Genomic DNA, 22,287 nt, shown 5'->3' with positions numbered 1-22,287 from the left:
AACAACAATATGATGTGATTTAGGATTAGGAGTATATTAACTTGTCGTTAAACAAAAGAGTCTTAAATCACATTCCATTAAGCGTCACATTGGACTTCTTGTTCATAATAAATAAATTAATATTTTTTTAACAATCTTATATAAGACAAGACACAACTCTTATTCTAATCATTTTGTCTTGGCCAGCAAGGGTACTATTGTACATGTACTTAAAATTCAGGTAACTCTGGTAATGTGTCAACATGTGTGAAAAGGTCGTACCATATGCCCATGTCATTCGTGTTACAACCGATAATTGGATTTCTAGTATCTATGTTTTTAAAGCACGCGAGTGAAGTTGTCGGAAGCTCAACACTTGATGAGCTCGTCAACGATGTAGACTCCATGATGTTGTCTCCCTCACCCGATAACGTTTCTAACCAAAAACTATCATCAAGAAACATCTCTTGGTTAAATTCCTCATGCTCAGCTTCACTAACTAAGTTGGTCATCGAGTATGTGATTGATGAAGACTCACTAGACGATGACTGAATACTCGAGACAGTTTGTTTATTGTCAAGCGATTTATGCCGATACTGAGAAACGTCTGATTCTTCAAGACATGGAGCCGTTGAATCACACTCTGGTTTCTGGTGACGTTTCTTGGAGACATTGATGGTTGATTGGTGGCATTCAGTTCTTTTCTTTAAATTAGTATGCCAAACATTCTTTATTTCGTTGTCGGTTCGGCCAGGTAATTTCGCTGCGATTACAGACCATCTGAAAAATCAAACACGGTAACTTTTCAATACAATTGTGAATAATTTTATTCTGTCCGCCTAGGAAATTGTGTTAATTTTTTTTTCACATGCCCACATATTTTGTCTTGTTAATTAATAGTACTTGAATGCTCATCACTTGGGGGGACAATATGAGATTTAGGATTAGTTATTAAGTTATTAAGTATACATGTGTAATTATTAATTATTAAGTTAATTAATTAATGAAGCCTTAAAACTGGGTTTAGATTCGTGGTAAATTGGAATATTATATGGGCCCCCAAAAAGTATATATTAGACCAAATTATATAATATAAACTTACGTAAAACATTTTTATTTGAATTCAACAAATTTTGAATACTTTTGGTTAGCAGCCATGACTTTAATAAAATTCTTTCTTAATATTAAATTCTAACTTAACTTGTGTTTTAAGTGTAATTAATTAACACGAACTCGTATGCGTGCTGTTGGGCCGACGGCTTTTAACAAGTTCATGTAAACTTTGTCGTAAAGAAACATGTTTTTCGAGTAATATAAAATCTAACAATACCAAAAGATGAAAAAATAACTTGTTGATCATAGCTTTTAGTTTGTAGGCGATGGTGTATAAGAAAACCGGTTAAAACTAGAGCTTTATGTCTTGTAACCTTTAAGGTCTCGTATATAGACAATTATACACGTTTTTTATTAGGATCTTTTACGGTTAGTTTTGTTAATCCGGATTATGTTTGTTCTCTACAATGATGGACCAAGAACTAAAATGTATTCTTTTAGAAAAAAAAAATGGAGAGGATATAGATTTATAAAATACTATATTTGTTAATTCTTGTAAAGAAATTAATGCAGAACTAAATATCAAGAGATATATATTATTCATATATTTAATTGACTACATAATAATAATATGGATAGTGAAATTAGATAAAAACGTTTTAAGTGATTTTTAAGAACATTTCATTTCGACTACATGGTGGAAATTGTAAAATGTAAAATTAGTTTTGTATAAAAAGGTAAAATTGTAATATATATGTTTTACTATTTGAAACTAATTTATTTTAAAATAGAATATGATATGTAACTACATAAATTAGTGATCATGGATATGATAAATTGATCTTATGGTACCTATTTCCAAGCATTTCATGTAGATGAATGATGGTGTCCTCTTCCTCTTTGGTGAAGCTTCCTCGTTTAATATCTGGTCGTAAATAATTGATCCATCGAAGCCTGCAACTTTTTCCACATCTTAACAAACCTAAAGAACAATCACAAAGGTCACAAAAAATACGAGTTAGACCTCTAGTAGTAGTCAATAGAAATGAGAACTTTATATTAACCCCGATTAATAATACGTTCTAGTTTCAACACTTCTTGAAAGATGAATATATATTTACCAGCGTGTTTAGGTAGAGCACGCCAATTAGGATGACCATGTTGTTGTATGTATGAAACCAAGATTTGATCCTCTTCTTCACTCCATGATCCTTTCTTCAAACCTATCTTTTTACAACATGGTGCTCTCCCCATTCTCTTATTATAAAAAGAGATGTCAAGCCACAAGACTCAAGTTTTGGACCAAAGGTGCCTTTTTATATCCTCAATATAATTTTTTATTATATTTTAGAACTATAATATTGAAAAGAATACAAGCATCATTTAGGTTTGTCTTTAGTATGTTTGGATTTGGACATCTTACTACCTCTCATGTGAGTTAACTTCTATTTGGTTAATTAATCATTTTTTAATCTTGTAAGGATCTAAATCAATTTATAATACATTGATTTGATTCTTGAAGGTATAAAAATATCATTTGTGAAAATAATTTTTATATAATAATGAAAATATGAAGTTAGATTTGATGTACTTTTTTCATGAGTTTTTTTTCACTAATGTTTTAAAAAAGTGTTATACATATAAACGGTGACAGAGCCATAATTTTATTTCCCTACCTTTCGATGCTAAGATTTTTAGCAATCCCACGTCATAATTTTTAAATGGGTTTGGTTCACATTTTGGCCAAAATTAGTAGCATATTATATTTATATATGATATAATATATAAATTATTATTATCATTATTGCTGCTTTTGAAGTCCAAAACAAGTCATAATTGGTAACATAAATTGGTCAACCAACTATTTAACATGTGGGTTTATTCCTAAATTATATGTTGGTCCAGTTTTATTATTTGGAAGGCTTCTTCATGTTAGTTTTTTGTATTTATATTTTTATGTCGTCTCTAAAAAAATATAAATTGCTATTTTTAAAAATTAACAAATTTCAAGTACATTTACTTTTGTAAGAAATAAAAAAAAGTAGTTTCATGATAAATTTTGGTGGATCTGAATTTAAATAAAATATCAAATAGACTTACTTTATAGACTAAGACCAAAATGAATTTAAATTAGAATGCTTTCGGCATCTAGCTTCCAGGAAATATCATTGCAAATTTTTAATAATATTCTCACACAAGTGTCAAGTCGGTAAAATTAGAAAAATAATAATAAAAAAAGAAAAAAAAAACTAGTAGTAGTACTGCTTTGAGTTAATAGAATATCTGGCTAGGGTCTTTTGTTATTACTAATACTAATTATTTTTAAATCCATGTATTTCATATATAAGTTATCAAAAGGCATTTGACTTAATGGTATTTTTGTGTTTCTTATGTTCAAAGTTTGAGAACTGTGATGTAGTACACTGGTATATTATTATTATTATTATTATTATTATTATTATTATTATTACTAGTAAGTTCAATAAATAGTTAACATATTAGTTACATATAAAAAAGCAAAAAAAGATAAAGACTTAATTATATGGTTGGCCATGTAGGTTCACGAATTACATATGATCCTGGTGATTGGAAAAATATTCACAAATGGGCCTGATGGTTACGTTTTCATAACATGGATGGTCCTTGGTGACTAACATCGTTAACTTTTCCAGTTAAGTACAAATAAAATTACAAAACTACCCCAATTATAAAAACTCAATATAATAAGTACTAAAAGAAATATATAAAGTTATTTCTTTTAATACTTATTTTATTGAATTTTAATAGGAAGGGTAGCTTAGTAATTTTATTTGAACTTAACTGAAAAATTTAACGACGTTAGCTACCGAGGACCATCCGTGTTATGAAAACGTAACCGTCAGGCCCATTTGTGAACATCTTCCAATCACCAAGATCAACGTGAACTTGAGGATCAAACGTGTAAAAACTGAAAACCACAGGAACTAGGAACCAACCATGCCGTTAAGTCAAAAATAAATAAATATTTAACGAGTCAATCATTCAAGTATTCAACCGAAAACTAACTATTACAAGTCAAACATTTACCGAGTGGACTGTAAACACATTTTATTAGTGCAAGTAATTATTCACATTTTATTAGTGCAAGAAATTGTGACTTACAAAAGATAAGTTGAATATTTATATTTTTTTTTATGCAAGAAAAGTCATATTGCATAAGCTTAATTATATTTTGGTCAACTTAATCTAAGGTAAAAATAAAATATTTTCTTTAAAGTATATTTAAGTCTACATAATTCAACTACAAAAACTCCACCATAAATGAAATTAATTCAATATCTTGAATTAATAACATAAAAGGATCTAATTACAACAGATAGGTAGCTAAGCGGACAACAAGCTACACCATCACCCCTTTTTAAATAACAAATCTGCTCCTACTAAAAACAAAGTTATAGCTCTTCTGCGTCGATAAGCTACCATGCACGACATGCTTAACTCCTTTAAGAAACATAGCAACATCGGAGACAAGAGACCCAAATGCATCGAAAGCAAAAAAGATTGACTGTGTGTTGATTCTCAACACAAGCCTTCTAATTAATGGTTTAAAAATGATATTAAGAAAACAAATTACAGGCTCCAGGATTGCTCATATAGCTCAAGGCTCGACGCTTCTATAATATTGGATTCGGGAAGCCTTTTGGTCTTCGCTTTCGAGCGAAATTTTTATCTTTTGCCGTTTTAAATGTAAAGAAAAAACATAATCTGAATCAATGCACCAAAGTACACAAAATGACCAATTTTGCTTGCTAAATGCAAAATACAAAATTAAACAGATGATCATACAAATTTATTACTACTCCTTACAACAGACTGATTACAACACTACCATCACTCACCTATCTCATGCCGCCCATATCATGATCGTCGTCATCATCGAGATCCATGTCATTCGACAGCCTGATTTTCCGTCCGTCTCTCGGACCAGTTCTTCCTTTCTTCGGTTTTCCCCTAAACGAAACAAACAAGTCGTATTTTATTAACTTGCATACAGAAACAGAAATGAAAACATGTATTTTATAAAGTATTATTGTTATTGTATACTTACTGTCCATTAATGGTTAAACCTCCACCTTTAGGTCGGCCCGGGCCTATATCCGATCTTCCCTCTAATCAAAACACATAATTTAAAAGAATGTGAGAAGATGTTTAAACTGAAAAGTAAATTCGTTCGGAAGAAAATAAGAAATCTTGTTAGAGATGTTCACCTTCACGTCCAGCATTAAGCTCTTCCGTCTAAAGATATATAATTAAATGATTATTCAATGTTCAAATGATAAGTTTATACTTACAACAGAAAAAACGAAAACTTTTCATATATGTCGTAACAACAAAACGAAGGGAATAAAATGGAAATTTACCGAAATAAACAATGTTGACATTTTTATTTTCAAAAATAGGCACAAAATTTTAGCCTACAACTTTCTTGGCATTCCCCTTCTAAACAAATCAGGTTGCGCCATGTCGGACTAGACGACTAAGCCGACGTGTCCTTTTACAGCCTACAAGATAATGTGACACAGACGGCTAATTTAGCCTACTTGTGACACGTATCAACTCCTGGTTGGTCAGAATGTGTGTCCCATCGTACTTATTATAAGATTCAGTGCAAAAAAATGCCGGCTAAGACTTAGCCGAATAGCCGCCTGATCTGACTTGGCACTATCTGATTAGACTAAAGTGGGAATGATCAGAAACTTGGCTAAAACTGAATGTCTCTTTCGGAAATTTAGTGGTCAACACGGTCTACTTTAGTAATTTTCGCAGAAGAAAATATTGATCAAAAGTGAACATATCATACATACCGCTGGTGAGGTGACTGATGATAAAGAAAAAAGCCTGTCTTCATGCTGAAACTTTCTTGACCTTTTCAGGCTGCAATACCATACAAGAATCGATGTTGCAAAATAAATTGACATGAATTAAAAAAAATATTAACAAGATTTATAAAGAGAACGAGAAAAGTGACCAAGAAACATACTTTGTGGTGTTCTTCGATGAAGAAAGAAACCCTTCGTAACCTTTCCACACGTTTCCAAAATTGCTTGATTCTTGTAAGTAACTAGTCTCTAATTCATAAACCTATCTTAATCATACCAACATAAAAAACTTGCTCAAAAAACAAAACAAATAGCAAATATTAACAAATTGAAGGCTTATTAAGCATCTGCGTCAAGGAAGATTGCGTGATTTGTGAAAGAAAATAATTAAATATCTATCAGTAGGGAACTGACCCGAACCAAACAAGGCCTTGCTCATGTTTATTTGTTAAGTTTTTATCAAACAAGCGAACATTTCACGAACACTTAACCGAACAAAATATTCTGTTCATGTTCGTTCATTAACGAAATGAACTTGTTTGTGAATGGTTCATGAACACAAATGAACACCACCAATGTTTTATTTGATTTAGTTAATCGAACGAAATTCCTTGTTCATGTTCGTTCATTTGTTAAATGAACAAACATAAACGACCATTCCGCCAAACATTCAGTTCGTTACAGCCATATCTATCAGTCACAATCCACAATGCATAATCAAGCTAATATCGTTTCTTCAATTCTAATCTTTGTGACTAATACAAACTCAAATTATATGTTTTAAGCATGCCAATAACACAATGCAATATACCAAACCTGCTTTTCTAAAAATAATCAAATAATATATTATCATATAAAAAAACTATAATTTACAAACATGTGAATCAAAAACAGACCCGAAACCGAAAAAACCGAAAAATCCAAACCGGAAAAACCGAACCGAAACAAAAGTTGACGGCTTGGTTGTATGTTTTATTAAAAACTGAACCAACAGTTTGGTTTTGGTTTTGCATGTAATAAAAATCGAAAAAACCGAACCGAATTCCAAAAAATGTTTATTTTTAATATTTTAATTTAAGTAATATATAAGAATTTAAATATTTAATAAATATGTAACTTAAATGTATAACAGTTTATTAGTTAACAATTAACAAAATTATTTATACCTAAATTCATTCTTTTTTGCCAACCTTTTTTCGGCCTAAATTTTCAAGCTCAATTGGCAAAAACCAAAACTGAACCGAAACCAAAACCAAAACCAAAACCAAAACAAAAACCGAAAAAACCAGAACAAAGCAGTTTAAAAAAAAATCCAAAAACCGAAGTTTTGGTTTTCGGTTTGGTTTTAGTCCGAAACCCCATCGAACCACACACCGCTATCAAATAGTGTAATTACATATATATATATATACATACACACACAAATAGTGTAATGATGTAAAGTAGTTGTTTTGTATGCACTGTTTTATCCTTGGCGTAATTACACTACTTGTATATATATAATTACACTGCACGTTTAGCACGTTAATTTAATACATGCAAATAATTAAAATCATATACAAATAATAAAACAATTAACCAATAATAAACAAGCCGAGCTCAAGTTTAAGTAACACAACTCTAAACGAGCCGAGCTCAAGCCTAACCTGTTTTTCGATATTCCGAAGCTCTTCCTGAAGCTTCTGTCTCTTACTCATAAGAGACGAAAGCACCGCCTTCGGATTGCTCGTACTTTTCTGCCCTAAAATTCAACATTATTATTATTATTATTATTATTATTCACACGTAAAATTTAATCAATTTAATAAGAAAACAGTTTGAATTGAATCAATAGGTTCAAAATTTATAATCAGATTTACCTTGGGAGTCCATCAATTGGAGAATTAGGGTTTCAAATTGGGGGTAATTTTATTTTTAAAGCTTTTATTTGATTTTATACGTTATTGAAGTGTTGTAGAATATACCCCTCAAGTTTATACTTTTGCAATTAGTTTTAACAGTGTCGGCAATTTGGTACCTGTTGAAGACATGATAAGATCTGATAATTAAAAAAAATGCGATATGTAATTTTTTTTTATTTTTTTAAATATGTTGAAATTAGTAGGCTAGACTTCGTCATTTTTCTTTGTTGGTACATGAAACTTAAAACTGTCTTATTGTCATAACATATGAAGCAGTTTAACGAGTCGTATTCAACTTGTGTTAAGCGCATTGTTTCTAACTTGCTAAGACACGAATTTCCAGCCATAGTTTTAAGTGTCTCATGTTATCAGTTTTAAGAATTTCGAATTACGGTTGGGTTATAAGGTGTAAAAAAGGCAAGGATGCGAGTTATTTAAATTTGACTTGTTAGGTGTGGGGGGGGGGGGTCACGGGTAAGGTGTCTCACAAAAGTACCTGTTGCGTGTGTTTTTATTCGTTAAAAGAAGAGAAGAGAGAGGGTGTTGATTGTTTGTGTGAGGAAGACGGTACATGGGGTGGGTTCTTCACCTTCAAATGGGGTATAGAACGGAGGTTGGATGTTTTTCTGGTTCATGAGAAAAACATCCCCCAAACACACACATACATACTTTTATAAATTCGAATAAAGTTGAGTATAAAGGAGCCCAAGCCCAAAGTTTGGTTGTATAGCTTGTTTACATTCATGATATTATGTTTGTGATTCTAAACGAGTCTATTATTATGTAATGTTTATTTTAAAAAATTATAAGTGTATATTCACATAATAATTATCTGTCATATATAAGAAGTTATGACAAAGAACTAAATAATATATGTTATATTATATACATGCATTATAATCATTTATGGTTTATGAAAGTAATTATAATACATAAATAATTCAATGAACCAATTAGTAAAAAGTAACCGAGTAAATCACGAGATATAAAAACTACTCATGATTCGAACTTGAGCTTTATAAAATAGACCCCCATACAAGCCTAACTCAAACTCTTCTGAGTTGAACAAGCCGGGATCAGGCTCGAATCATCTCGTTTACACCCCAAATTTAAATAATCCAATACTTTATGTAGTTACATAACCATTTTATGCGTGTCATTTCAAATAAAATATACATGTAGACATTATTAAGAAGAGGTAAACAGAGACGACGTAATTACGTAACCATTTTATGTATCATCGATGCGCACGAAGTACAATAGTGCATTAATAGTTTATAGTACAGATTCACCTTCATCTAATAGTTCTACAACAAGCATTAAATTATTTAATATATAAATAGTTAACATCTCTGTTTCAAAATCCAAGCATAACTACCAAAAACAAAACAAATATACATTACATATAACAAACAACAGGTTTACTTAAACATAACTGCAGCCTGTTTCCGTTTCTTACTAGCCGACGATGACACAGCCGTCGAACACAAATCATCGTCGGTTTCCATGTATGCGCTTCCCGTCTTGCAATCATGCAAGTTATACTCGTCCGGTTCTTGTCCTTCTACACCTTCTATACCCTTTAATCTTTTCCCATCATTATTATTATTATTTGGTACACGTACCGACACGTCTACATGCATCGAAGGCACCTTTTGATCGTTAGACGACGACGACGGGCACGGTTTCTTTTCTTTTCTAAGAAAAACTTTAGGGACCGGTAGGTTTTCGGGCTGGCAGTTATCGACCACAACTTCATTTGTGCCTTCGCAGTTGTTGTCTTGTTTTGAAGCGGATTCTTTTTCGTTCATTTGGAGTATGGCACTCGTTAACCGGTCTCTGGCGATTTCAATGTCGATTATGGGTTTTGGATAGTTTATTCCTAACTCGACTCCTGCGGCTTGGAGAACGGAAACTGGGGCGTTCCATGGATGATGAATCCATCCTGTTGGCACCCGTGATAGCTCGGGTAGCCATTGTCGAACGTACTCACCCTCGGGGTCAAATTTGAAGCCTTGAACCTAATTCGTCAAGAATTTTAATACTTTTAGTTATTTTTACACTACAGCATGAATATATAAAAATTTTATGCAAGATCAACCAATCATTTTATATATTTATCATTATTTGATGGTTTTTTTGTCATTTATTTTATGTAACTTTATGGTTACATATATGTAAACTGGTTATTACACATATCTAAACTTGTGGTTGCATATATGTAATGCATAATTACATATAATATAATAAATAAATGACAAAACCACCTTCAAATAATATTAAATATATATAATAAATAAATAAATAAATAATATGATTGGTTACTAAGAGTTCTTAACTTATTTAGAAGTTCTAAAATGATCCTGATCCAATATATATATATATATATATATAGGGTAAGGAGCCTAAGAGAACCATTTTAAAACTGAGAACTTAGAGAACCATTTTGGACCACTAAAAAAACCTCTAAAAAAGTTATAAAACAAAAATTTTTTAAAAGTAAAAAAACCAAAATTCTTGTATTTCATTCCAGTTTCATAATAAAAAAATAAAAATAAAAATAAAAACTTCGTATTATACACATGTGTATGATTTCATTTAATCTCTAGTTACGTAATGTACACATATGTACCTTATCATTTACATTAAATTGTACACATGTGTATAAAAAAGACATGTATGTACATATTATACATATATGTATAATTTAGCTAAACCGAGACCTTTTTTTTATGAAACCGGGATGATAAATAAGAATTTTGGTTTTTTTTCTTTTTTTATTTTTGCGTTTTTTTTGTTTTATGATTTTTTTTTTGTTTTTTATGGTCTAAAATGGTTCTCAAAGTTCTCAATTTCAAAATAGTTCTCACATGATTCCAATCCTATATATATAAAATAAATAATATGATTGGTTGTCACGAGTTCTTAAAACATTTAAAAGTTCTGAAAGACTGAAATGATCCTGATCCTATATATATATATATATATATATTCTCCGCATAACAAGATTTTTGCGTAATTTTTCAAATCTAAAAACAATTTGAAAAGACAAGAAAACAATTGAAAAAGCAACTTTTATAGCGTACCTCGGGGCTATCAAGGCGATGAAGCTCATGCCCATCCGGCAAGCTCCCAGATATATATTGCCAACCAAGAATATCACTTTCAAGATCCGCATCCAACAACGTATCCCAAAAATACTTCATCCCCCACTGCCACGGCAACAATAAACACTTGACCAAAAAACTCGCGGTTATCACTCTAATCTTATTATGAAGCCATCCGGTCGCCCAAAGTTCTCGCATTCCCGCATCAACTAATGGATAACCCGTCCGACCCTGTCTCCACGACTTAAAATGTGCTTGGCTAGCTTGCCAAGGGAAATGCTTCAAGCTGCTTAAAAGTGACTTTTCGTGAGTAAATGGGAAATTAAAACATATATAACGCGAATATTCTCGAAGCCCGATAGATTTAAGAAAACACGTAACACTTGCTTCTCCAGGATGGTTTGGTTCTCGTGCCCATAATATCTGCTTCATTATCGCATTGTGAAAAAGTTTGCGAATACTAATTTCACCAAAATGGATGTATGGAGATAGAATTGACGTCGAGCTTTCGGTCACTTTTTGTCTATTATTTGCATAATCAATAAGATGGTTTTCTATAAAAGTATTAAGAGCTTTTTCGGCATTTATCCAACCTGGGGCCCACCCTCTTCCTAACAATGCATTACTCGGTTTTTCCGATTCGTCTTCAAGACCGAGTTCTTCGATTGTACAGTCTTTAATTAGTCCTGTTTATATTTAACATTTTAACGGTTACTATTGTTTTCAAAGAGAGTAAACTGCGATTTTCGTCCCTTTGGTTTGTCCAAATCAGCGGTTTTAGTCCAATAGTTTCAAATTTGCGATTTTCGTCCCCGTGGATTCATTTCACTTGCAATTAAACCCGAATTCACTAAACCCGTTAAGGTTAAGTCTGGTCGTTAAACCCATTAATGTGAGGGGCAGTTTTGTCCTTTTTCTTCGCAAATGAACCCCCGTCCTAATTCGCAAGCCCACTCACGTGAGGGGTTGGGGTGTATTTGGGAAAAAAAAGGACAAAACTGCCCCTCACGTGAAGGGCACGCTAATGAACGACCAGACTTAACGGGATTAGTGAATTCGAGTTTAATTGCAAGTGAAACGAAACCACATGGACGAAAATTGCAAATTTAAAACTATTGGACTAAAACTGCATATTTAGACAAACCATATGGACGGAAACCACAGTTCACTCTTTCAAAGATTATTATGTTTTTTACAATATTCATATTTATTACCTGTGGCTTTAACTAATCGGCTTGGAGGAAGACGCACGGTAGGATCTTTTTGCATTTTTAAACATTTGTCCCAATATGCATCAAAGGTTGTAAAAGCATAACCTTCGTCATTGTATACTTCCCATGGCTCGAATAACAAATCAGCATTGTATGTTTGAACCGGAATGCCGAGTTCCACAAGCCTTTGTTTTATATTGTGATCACGGATAAGTGAAACAGGATCTGAAACAAAAACAAATCATATAGAGTGATTTTACTATAATCCCCTTTTCGCTTTTGCAGTCAAACCGTGTACTTTAAGGATACAACATTAACAAAGATCTATACAACCTTAGGTGAAACAAAACCACTTACAATAAAAAAAAATTATAAAACTATAAGCATTAAAAAAGGGTAAATTACCAAAATAAACAATGATGACCATTTTTTTAAAAAGACACAAAAATTTAGCCTATAAGGCTGTGTGTAGTGGGGCGATTTTGGGTGATTTAGGGCGCTTTTTTTTTGTGGGGGGCGACAAATACATGTCGTCGTTCAACTTGGAAAAATAATAATATTATATTATTATTGGGCAATTTTGGGCTACAAACCACTACACTCTAAAATGAAAATTGCCTAACGTGACGCCACGTGTCGAATATTTCCCCCCAAAATAACCCCTCCACTACACATGGTCTAACTTTCTAGGCATTCGCCTTCTGGGCCAATTAGGTTGTGCAACGCTGGACTAGCCAGCTACGGAGGCTAAGCCTTAGCCGGCCCTTTTTGGACTCTGAAATTGATATTAAAAAAAAAGTAAGTGGACCCACTTTCCGACGTAACAAAAGTTGACATATTTCACATTAAGGTTAAGCTTAGCCTACAAATGCCTTCCCTTAGCCATTTGTCTTGTAGGCTAAGGAAAAACGCTTACTTGTCTCGTCTTAGCCGACTCCTGAAAGCATTTGTAGGCTATATTTATCCTACATGTGACACGTGTCAACAACTGGTTGGTCAGAAAATGAACCGACCTTGCTTTCTATGAATTTCAGTGCCAAAAATAAACCGGCTACGGCTTAGCCGGTCTGTCCCTCGTGACGCAACCTAATAGGTCTAGTAGGAGACGTCTGGAAAGTTACATGCTAAAAACCATTGTCCAATTCCGAAAAAAAAAATAAGCAACTCAACATTGTCTATTTTGATAATTTCCCCTAAGGCTATGTGTAGTGGAGGGGCTACAAAATGGGCCGTTTTGTGCCATGTGGTGCCCAGTCAGCAAATTGTGGGTTTTTGTTATGGGGTGTGGTGGTATTGTAGCCCAATATATATATACATGTATATATACCACACACAACACAATATAATAATAATAATAATAATCTTCAAAACACTTCCGACGACAAATATTCATCCCCCCCCTTATCGCCTAGGGGCGATGTTCACTATAAAAATCGCCCCTATAATTCGTCCATTACGCAGACAATAATTATAAACCACTGTCAAAATATTAATTTCTAGCCACCCGGTTTGACCAACAAAGTCAAAATTCAGTAACTACCAACAACAAAGATAAAAAAAACATGCATACCATAAAGCTGATTAAACACCACTTTAGTTGCACCAACAGCACTAACACACTCAACAAGTGCAGCAAAAGTACTCTCAGCTTTCATCAACACAAGATCAGCTCCAAGTGACTTCAAAGATGATCCTAACTGTATCAAAGACTGCTTCAACCACCATCTGGATACCCGACCCGGATAAAACTGTTGTTCTTCATTAGGACACCAAATAAACACAGCAACCACTGACCCATCTCTTGCTGCTGCAGCCAGTGCTGGATTATCCTCTATCCTTAAATCCCTCCTAAACCACACAACTGTTTTTGAACCCATGATTGAATTACACCTTAAAACACTTAAATTAACAATCTTTATCGGTCTTTTTGGATCTTTTTTTTTTATTAATATGTAAAATCTTGGAAGACCCACATGAAATCTTGAAATTTTTTTGAGAATTTGTTGTGGGTTGAATTGGGTTTCAAGAAACCAAAATTAACAAGCTTTATGGGTCTTTTTGGATATTTTTCTTATTAATATGTGAAATCTTGGAAGACCCACATGAAATCTTGAAGAAATTTGAGAATTTGTAGTGGCTTGTGTTTGGTTTCAAGAAACTAAAATTAACAAGCTTTATGGGTCTTTTTGGATCTTTTTTTTAATAATATGTGAAATCTTGGAAGAGCCAAATGAAATTTTGAAGAAATTTTGAGAAATGGTAGTTGGTTGAATTGGGTTTCAAGAAACTATCTTTATGGGTCTTTTTGGATCTTTTTTTGATCCAAATGGGTTAATATGTGAAATCTTGAAGAAATTTTGAGAATTGGTAGTAGGTTGAATTGGGTTTCAAGAAACTATCTTTATGGGTGTTTTTGGATTTTTTTTTTTTATTAATATGTGAAATCTTGGAAGACCCAAATGAAATCTTGAAGAAATTTTGAGAATTGGTAGTGGGTTGAGTTTGGTTTCAAGAAATTAGATGATGATCTTTATGGGTGTTTTTGGGATTTTTTTTTTTGATCCAAATGAGTTAATTTGTGAAATCTTGGAAGACCCACATGAAATCTTGAAAATTTTTGAGAATTGGTGGTGGGTTGAATTTGGTTTCAAGAAAGTACTAGAATAAGATGAAGATTATGAAGATGATGATCATTGATTGATGGCACATGGGAGTGAAGAAGATGTTTGGGCAAATGGGTAGATTTGTCCTTTTAGAAATGGGAAAGATATTTGGAGGTATTCTAGAATGAGATTGTATCATGTGACAAAAGTCATGTTAAGTTAATCTTGAGTAGTAGGTACATTTGATCTTGTTTCCATTGAATGTATAAAGTTTGGGCCCACCGTGAGTTGATGCCAGTAGCCCAGTAGTAGTTGTACAAAAGGAAAATGGGTTGGGCCTTAGGCCCATGGTAGGAAAAGAAAATGGTTGGGTTGGGTTGGGTTGGGTTGGGTTGGGTTGGGTTGGGTTTTTAGGATTAAGTTGGTCTGTGTTACTGAGCTGAAGCCTTGGGCTGAGATTAAACACAAAAAATGACCCGGTTTGGAATCATACCCGGTTTTGAACCCGAAATAAGACCGATTCTCAGACCAGTTTAATTGAAATCGCTTTGAAGCCTCACTGAACTATAGGGTTGGAATCGATTTGTAACCTTAAACCAGTATGCACTTGGTCAAAATCGACCCCAACCGGTTAAAAGTCGGGTTCAAATTGGTCTCTAGCCCTTCCACTCAAAAACTGGATTGGGAAGGAACCGGTTTCATAAAACATCGGGTCTGATTTTCTTTGACCCAATGTTCCTATCCGAACCGATTTGTGCCAAAACCTTGATTTGTGCACATCTGAGATTTTATTTTACGTTTTTTTGTTTCTAGTGTATTTCTTTGTTATAGTGACGTGGGCCCAAGTATTGAAGACCGGGCCAATTATGTTTCTCGAGGCCCAAGATCGTGCAACAAATGGTGGCCCACGAAAACGGCCATAACTTGGCCCACGAAGCTCTGTTTCAGGCCCATTACCAATCGAATCGAAGCTTGATACGAGGAGCACATTGTGGCAAACACCTACGGCGGTTTGGCCCCTGTCTGAAGCCCAAAAACGACTCCTAAATAAAGTTATGGGCCTTTTATTATTTTTTCAGCACTTTTTATGTTTTTATTTTTGGGTTTGTGTTTGGCCCATGGCCCGTTTTAGGCCCATTTCGTATTAGAACTCTTATTTATATGTTGGTGATGTAAGATGAACAATCAGACTTGAATATTAATAAATTTCGTTTTTCTCTTCATTTTCCCTAGACCTTTGGGTGTGATTTGGGAGTTTTGAAGTTCATCACGGGTATTCACTGAATCAACGTGATTCGATCTTCGTTTTGTTTATACCGCTGCATCAGTTGGTATCAAAGCCGAATTCCTGGCTCGAAAATGGCTCCAAGGAGACAACAGAGGCCGTTCGATGAGGTTTACGAACGAGAGTTGGAACAACGATTTATGGCGCGGGTGGAGCAACGATTGGATCAAGTGATCGATCAACTCACTGATCGAATGGCTGACTTGATGAATCGTAGAAGACAGGTCCCTAAAAACAGGGAGGGGCGTGACTTCGATAATCTATTTTTTGGTTATGATGGTTCGTCTTCCGAAGAGGGGTACGAGAGGGGATCAAGGAAAGAACCTGGTGATGGCAACCGGCGTTGGGATGCGGGGATCCGAACTGATATCCCAGAATTTGATGGGACTAGTTTGGATCCGGAAGGGTTCATTGATTGGTTGGTTATTGTAGAAGAGATGTTTGAGTTCCGAGAGGTCCCTGAAAATAAGCGGGTCTCTTTGATCGCTACCAGGCTACGTGGGAGGGCGTCAGCATGGTGGCAACAGTTGAAGATGACACGAAATAGACTCGGGAAGTCACGGATCGTGACATGGGCCAAGATGAAAAAGTGTTTGCGGGACACTTTTTTACCTCACAACTTTCTACGGTTGATGTATCAACGTTTGTAGAATCTGAAACAGGGATCCAAGTCGGTTGATGAATATACGACCGAGTTTTATCATTTGATTTCTCGTAATGATATTCAAGAAACTGATGAACAACTCGTTGCTCGGTATATTGGAGGTTTAAGGGTTCAGATCATGGACTCTGTAAATCTTTTTGATCCGTTAACGGTCACCGAGGCATACCAAAGGGCCTTGGCTTTTGAAAAACAAAACCGTCGGGTGGGCGGTTCGTATTCACCAGCCCCTGCTGGAGGAAATTCGGGGTCGGGTAGTGGAGGACCTCGTGTCGTGCCTAGTCAACAGAGGTCGGGGCCCAACAATACTGGGTCGACTTCTAAGGGGGCTAGTAGTAGCGGGGTGAAGTGTTTCAAATGTGGTGAGACGGGTCATCGGCAAGTAGACTGTAAACAAGCGGGTAAGAGGCATCTGCTTGTTGAATCCGAAGATGAACAGTATAAAGAATATGAAAAGGCCCCAGAGTATGATGAAGAACCTAAGTACGAGGAGGAGTTTGTGACCGGTGATGTGGGGGTGAATTTGGTGGTTAGGCGTTCTTGCTATACACCAAAGGCTGATGGAGACGGATGGCTTAAACATAATATCTTCCACTCCACATGTACCATTTTGGGGAAGGTTTGCACGTTTGTTATCGATTCTGGGAGTTGTGACAATCTGATTTCTGAAGAGGCAGTCCAAAAGTTGGCCTTGAAGACAGAGAGTCACCACAAGCCTTACAAGCTTCAGTGGCTTAAAAAGGGGGGAGAGGTAACGGTCTCTAAAAAGGCCCTTGTTTCTTTTTCAATTGGGACCACATATAAAGATGATGTTGTGTGTGATGTGGTTCCTATGGATGCGTGTCACTTGTTGCTGGGTAGACCTTGGGAGTATGATCGAAGTATAGAACATGACGGACGGTCAAATTCTTATAGCTTCATGTTTGGTGGGGTAAAGATAACGCTTGTTCCAAGCAAGCCCAAGCAGCTAGCCACAAAGCAGTCGGGTAACCTATTGACCATTAGTCAGTTTGAAGATGAGTTGGTGGAGGCAGACAATGTGTTTGTTTTGATAGGGAAGCCAGTGGCCGAGGAAGTTGAGATTCCTGAAGCTATGATTCCTTTACTTGAGGAATTTTCCGATGTTTTCCCTGATGAGTTACCTGATGGGCTGCCACCTTTGCGTGACATCCAACATCATATTGATTTGGAGCCTGGTTCACAATTGCCCAATAGGCCACATTACAGGATGAGCCCGAGAGAGCATGAAGAGTTGCGTAGACAGGTTAAGGAGTTGATCTCTAAGGGTCATGTTCGTGAAAGTATGAGCCCTTGTGCTGTTCCTGTTTGTTAACTCCAAAGAAGGATGGTACCTGGCGGATGTGTGTTGATAGTCGAGCCATTAACAAGATTACTGTGAGGTACAGGTTTCCTATTCCTCGACTTGATGATTTACTTGACCAGATTAGTGGTGCCACTGTTTTCACAAAGTTGGATTTGAAGAGTGGTTATTACCAGATTCGTCTTAGACCTGGGGATGAGTGGAAAACAGCCTTCAAGACTCGTGAAGGGTTGTATGAGTGGTTGGTGATGCCTTTTGGTTTATCAAACGCGCCTAGTACTTTTATGCGTGTGATGAATCAGTTGCTCAGGCCTTTTATTGGGAAGTTTGTGGTGGTATATTTTGATGACATTCTTATTTATAGTGCTTCTTTCAGTGAGCATGTCGTGCATGTCCAGGAGGTTTTGGCCTTGTTTCGCAGAGACAATTTCTATGAAGCAACAAAGAAATGTGTGTTCATGACCCCAAAAGTTTTGTTCTTAGGGTATGTTATTTCAGGTGATGGGATATAGGTGGATGAATCTAAAGTTGCAGCTGTTCAAAACTGCCAACTCCTACCACCATTACTGAAGTCCGAAGTTTTCATGGACTTGCTTCTTTTTACAGGCGGTTCATTCCACACTTTAGTTCCATTATGGCCCCAATGACAGATTGCATGAAGGGAAAGACGTTTGTATGGACAGAAGGAGCAGTTAGCTTTTCAGGTTATCAAGGAAAAACTCACTACCGCACCAATTCTGGTATTGCCTAACTTTTCACTAGTTTTTGAACTTCATACTGATGCCTCGAAGGTTGGGATTGGCGGGGTCCTCAGTCAAGGGGGTCGACCAATTGCTTATTTTAGTGAGAAGTTAACAGGGGCAAAGTTGAGATATAGTACTTATGTAACATCCTAAAAATTTTAATGATGAATAAATGGAAGTTATGTTTAGTGATTTCGCGTAATTAATTAATATCGGGTAGGGAGCGGGTCTTGGACGTGGATTAATTGAGATGGGTTAAATGAGAATGGGATTTCAGGGATATAAATACCCCCAAAATCCCAAAATATCTTCATTTTCACCAAACTCCCTAACACCCCAAAACACACACACACACCACACGCATACCGCCGCCGGCCGGCCGAGCCAAGGGAAGAGTCGGGCAGGTCCGAGAGAGAGCGATTAGTGTACTAGCAAGTAAACGAGATCCAAACAAGCCCAAAAAGGTATGATTCTTAATCTTTGAAGTTTAAAGATCCAAGCTTTTTTAGTGTATAAGCGACCGAAAATGGTCGGGAAGCGTAGTGGGTGATATTGAACCATAGCAAGGGTGTTAAAATCGCTCAAAATGCTGGAAAGAAACCGAACAGCGGCTGTCTGGGCAACTTCGCCTGCATCTGGGCAACTTCGCTTTCAAAGCGATGAACTTCGCCTGCAAGCTAAGTTCGCCTGATGAACTTCGCCTGCAAGCTAAGTTCGCCTGATGACAACTTTGCCTGAGGCCAAGTTCGCCTGATGACAACTTCGCCTAAAGCCAAGTTCGCCTGATGACAACTTCGCCTAAAGCCAAGTTCGCCTGATGACAACTTCGCCTAAAGCCAAGTTTGCCTGATGACAACTTCGCCTAAAGCTAAGTTCGCCTAAGGTTTAACTTCGCCTAAAGCTAAGTTCGCCTAAGGTTTAACTTCGCCTAAAGCTAAGTTCGCCTAAGGTTTAACTTCGCCTAAAGCCAAGTTCGATTAGGAAGTAAACTAAAAATCTAATGAAAAATGTGTTAAGACAGTTAATGGAAATAAAATTTTTCCAAGCTGACATGGCAGCTCGACCCCAGCCAGGGGCTCTGCCCCTTGGACCCTGCTAGGGGCTGCCGCCCCTAGACCCCGCTGCCAGGGGCGCTGCCCCCGGACCCCCGTTCGTTGTGGGTCATATAAAGATAGACATACATTATGAGAAGTGATAGTTAATTGATACGTATACTTGTTATACAGTCAGCCGTGCACAACTGAAGAAAGGAATTACGATTAACGGTGAACGTAACCGTGTTCAGGTGAGTTTTTAGCCCCATTCCTTGTTATGTTTTCGGGGCTGTGTGCATACTTGATGTGTTGTTAATACATTTATCCTAAGTGATAAGTGTACGCCCTATGTGATATATGTGTTATGTAAGAATGATTGCTTGATGGTACGTGAACGATCTTCGGATATTGCACGTATTGTCAGGTTGTAATGCTATGTATAAGGTAAGTATAATATGAATGCTTATGCGTATGAACGTGATAGAGATAATAAAAGAAGGAAATAATGATGTATGGTCGTATGGTTACGAAAAGGGGTACCGAGCCCTAATAATACTCGAGGTATGATGTATGGTTGTATGGTTACGAAAAGGGTACCGAGCCCTAATAATACTCGAGGTATGATGTATGGTTGTATGGTTACGAAAAGGGTACCGAGCCCTAAAAATACTCGGGGTATAATGTATGGAACGAAGAGGGAATCGAACCCTACTAATATTCGAAAACTAGGGACCAGACCCTTATAATATCTGTGATGTTAGGGACCAGACCCTTATAATATCTGTGATGTTAGGGAATCGAACCCTTCTAATATTCGAAACTAGGGACCAGACCCTTATAATATCTGTGATGGTAGGGACCAGACCCTTATAATATCTGTGATGTTAGGGAATCGAACCCTTCTAATATTCGAAAACTAGGGACCAGACCCTTATAATATCTGTGAGGTTATAGGGCGAAAGGCTTTTTAAAATGTATGATTATGTATGTAAAGAAAGTATGAAGGTAAAAATGAAAGTAAAAGCACTTAAGTGTGTATGAAAGAAAGTTAAGAGGTTAAGTATGAAGTGTAAAGAATGTATTGTATGATTATGTGATTAACTAGAACTCACTCAGCGTAGCTGACTTTTAGTATGCACGCAGGTGAGTAGGATGAGACAGCTGGCTTGAGCGGGGACACATGGCAGAAGAATAAGAGCCTGGCATCTGAAGACTTACGATGTTTTAATTTTAATGTTTTAATGTGAAAGACAAAGGACGTTTTGAGACAAGTTATGAAATATTGTAATGTTTTATGAAAGTTTTATATTCCGCGTAAATGTTTTAATTAACTCTGATATTTAGAACTGTGTTTATGAGTAAATCCAACACGAAAGTAGGGTTACCGGTAACGGGGCCTTACAAGTTGGTATCAGAGCAAAGTTCGAGAGATTTAAGCATCCTACATGCTTAGACTCGAAAAGAGTATGGGATATAAGTAAGAAATGAAAGAAGATGCCAGTCCAAGAATGCCATGTGTCGCTCAAGCAAGATCAGTAAAGGTAAATTGTATGATTAAATGATATATGTTAATGAGAAAGAAAATATATGTGAACAAAAAGGGATAGGAATAATTGATTGTTGATTTGACTAATTGCTTAAGTAGAATCAGCACAAATAGACTCATAAAGGGAAGTGTATAGGACACGGAAAGCAATGTGATCAGCTAGTCACAGCTGGCCACTGTTATTACCTGTTAGCCTTGCTATCCTTGTAATAAATAGTTGCTTGAATGATGATGTCTGTGTTTTACCTTTTAGAATACAATGGCTGGAGCCGGAGACATTGTTGGAGCCGGAGGTCGCACTGGACGACGCGGCAGGCCTCGTCGTGTCCAGCAACCTTCGGTTGAGACCACTTCCAACACTGAAGCTGAAGGAAGCGCAGCGGGAAGGAACCCGGAAAACAATGAAGGAGTTCAACTGGATCCTGCAATTCAAGCAGCTATTGTTCAAGCTGTAGCCACTGCTGTGAAAAATATTACCCCGGGAAGGTCTGCTGGAAGCCGTGAAAGAACTGTTGAAGGGGCGGGTGGTAATGGTAGGAAGGATGACAAGAGGGAAAGGGGTGACTCAAGTGAGGTAAGGTCTGTGAAAGATGATGATAGGAAGAAGGGCCGAGGCGGTTGCAACTATAAGTCCTTCAAAGGTTGTGACCCGCCTAAGCTGACTGGTTTAGGAGACGCAATCGCTACTCTTCAGTGGATAACCGCCATGGATAAGGTTATCCGCATTAGCGAGTGCCGTCCCGATCAAGCGGTAGGTTATGCTACTCAATCATTCGAGGATGAGGCTATGTATTGGTGGGAGAGTATGGAGCAGAGGAAGACCCGAGAAGAGATCAAAGAGATGAGGTGGGACGATCTGAAGGAGTTAGTAATGAAGAAGTTCTGTGCTGACGCCGAGGTTGAAAGGGCGGAGATGAAGTTCCTAAACTTGAAAGCTGGGAGGTGACACATCGTGAGTACACTACAGAGTTCAATCGAATGTCT

At 36.2% G+C, this 22,287-nt stretch overlaps 3 protein-coding genes across 3 annotated transcripts; all 3 read right to left on the bottom strand.

Annotated features, from left to right (window-relative positions):
- Positions 1 to 209: 209 nt before the first annotated feature.
- LOC143541821 (transcription factor MYB15-like) lies at positions 210 to 2,376 on the bottom strand. Its single transcript, XM_077034539.1, has 3 exons — positions 2,154 to 2,376; positions 1,885 to 2,014; positions 210 to 759 (listed from the first exon to the last, which is right to left on the bottom strand). The coding sequence occupies exons 1-3, from the start codon at positions 2,284 to 2,286 to the stop codon at positions 210 to 212; spliced, it is 813 nt and encodes a 270-aa protein (XP_076890654.1). The 5' UTR covers positions 2,287 to 2,376.
- A 2,419-nt stretch (positions 2,377 to 4,795) lies between these two features.
- LOC143541820 (chromatin modification-related protein eaf6-like) lies at positions 4,796 to 7,841 on the bottom strand. Its single transcript, XM_077034538.1, has 7 exons — positions 7,751 to 7,841; positions 7,538 to 7,632; positions 6,053 to 6,153; positions 5,877 to 5,946; positions 5,280 to 5,307; positions 5,120 to 5,180; positions 4,796 to 5,022 (listed from the first exon to the last, which is right to left on the bottom strand). Exons 1-7 carry the CDS (start codon positions 7,761 to 7,763, stop codon positions 4,911 to 4,913), a joined length of 480 nt encoding a protein of 159 aa, XP_076890653.1. The 5' UTR covers positions 7,764 to 7,841; the 3' UTR covers positions 4,796 to 4,910.
- Positions 7,842 to 9,006: 1,165 nt separating this feature from the next.
- LOC143541846 (cryptochrome-1-like) lies at positions 9,007 to 14,244 on the bottom strand. The gene is made up of 4 exons (XM_077034555.1): positions 13,681 to 14,244; positions 12,114 to 12,335; positions 10,879 to 11,585; positions 9,007 to 9,813 (listed from the first exon to the last, which is right to left on the bottom strand). Exons 1-4 carry the CDS (start codon positions 13,985 to 13,987, stop codon positions 9,214 to 9,216), a joined length of 1,836 nt encoding a protein of 611 aa, XP_076890670.1. The 5' UTR covers positions 13,988 to 14,244; the 3' UTR covers positions 9,007 to 9,213.
- Between the last annotated feature and the right edge of the window lie 8,043 nt (positions 14,245 to 22,287).

Source organism: Bidens hawaiensis, unplaced genomic scaffold, assembly GCF_021521415.1.
Source record: "Bidens hawaiensis isolate Kalapana, Puna unplaced genomic scaffold, B.hawaiensis_p1.1 tig00012650_1, whole genome shotgun sequence".
NCBI classification, from domain to species: Eukaryota; Viridiplantae; Streptophyta; class Magnoliopsida; order Asterales; family Asteraceae; genus Bidens; species Bidens hawaiensis.
This window is presented reverse-complemented; position numbering and strand designations above follow the sequence as displayed.

Bases quoted from the DNA above. Each gene is read 5' to 3' on its own strand.
- LOC143541821 (XM_077034539.1), bottom strand. From the start codon at position 2,286: ATGGGGAGAGCACCATGTTGTAAAAAGATAGGTTTGAAGAAAGGATCA. The intron at 2,015-2,153 runs GTAAATATATAT...ATTGTTCTTTAG, and splicing joins TGCTCTACCTAAACACGCTG to GTTTGTTAAGATGTGGAAAA. The intron at 760-1,884 runs GTACCATAAGAT...TTGATTTTTCAG, and splicing joins CATGAAATGCTTGGAAATAG to ATGGTCTGTAATCGCAGCGA.
- LOC143541820 (XM_077034538.1), bottom strand. The intron at 6,154-7,537 runs GTTAGGCTTGAG...TGATTAAGATAG, and splicing joins TTCGGAATATCGAAAAACAG to GTTTATGAATTAGAGACTAG. The intron at 5,947-6,052 runs GTATGTTTCTTG...ATGGTATTGCAG, and splicing joins TCATCGAAGAACACCACAAA to CCTGAAAAGGTCAAGAAAGT.
- LOC143541846 (XM_077034555.1), bottom strand. From the start codon at position 13,987: ATGGGTTCAAAAACAGTTGTGTGGTTTAGGAGGGATTTAAGGATAGAG. The intron at 12,336-13,680 runs GTATGCATGTTT...TTTTTGTTTCAG, and splicing joins GGTGTTTAATCAGCTTTATG to ATCCTGTTTCACTTATCCGT. The intron at 11,586-12,113 runs GTAATAAATATG...AAATATAAACAG, and splicing joins CCGATTAGTTAAAGCCACAG to GACTAATTAAAGACTGTACA.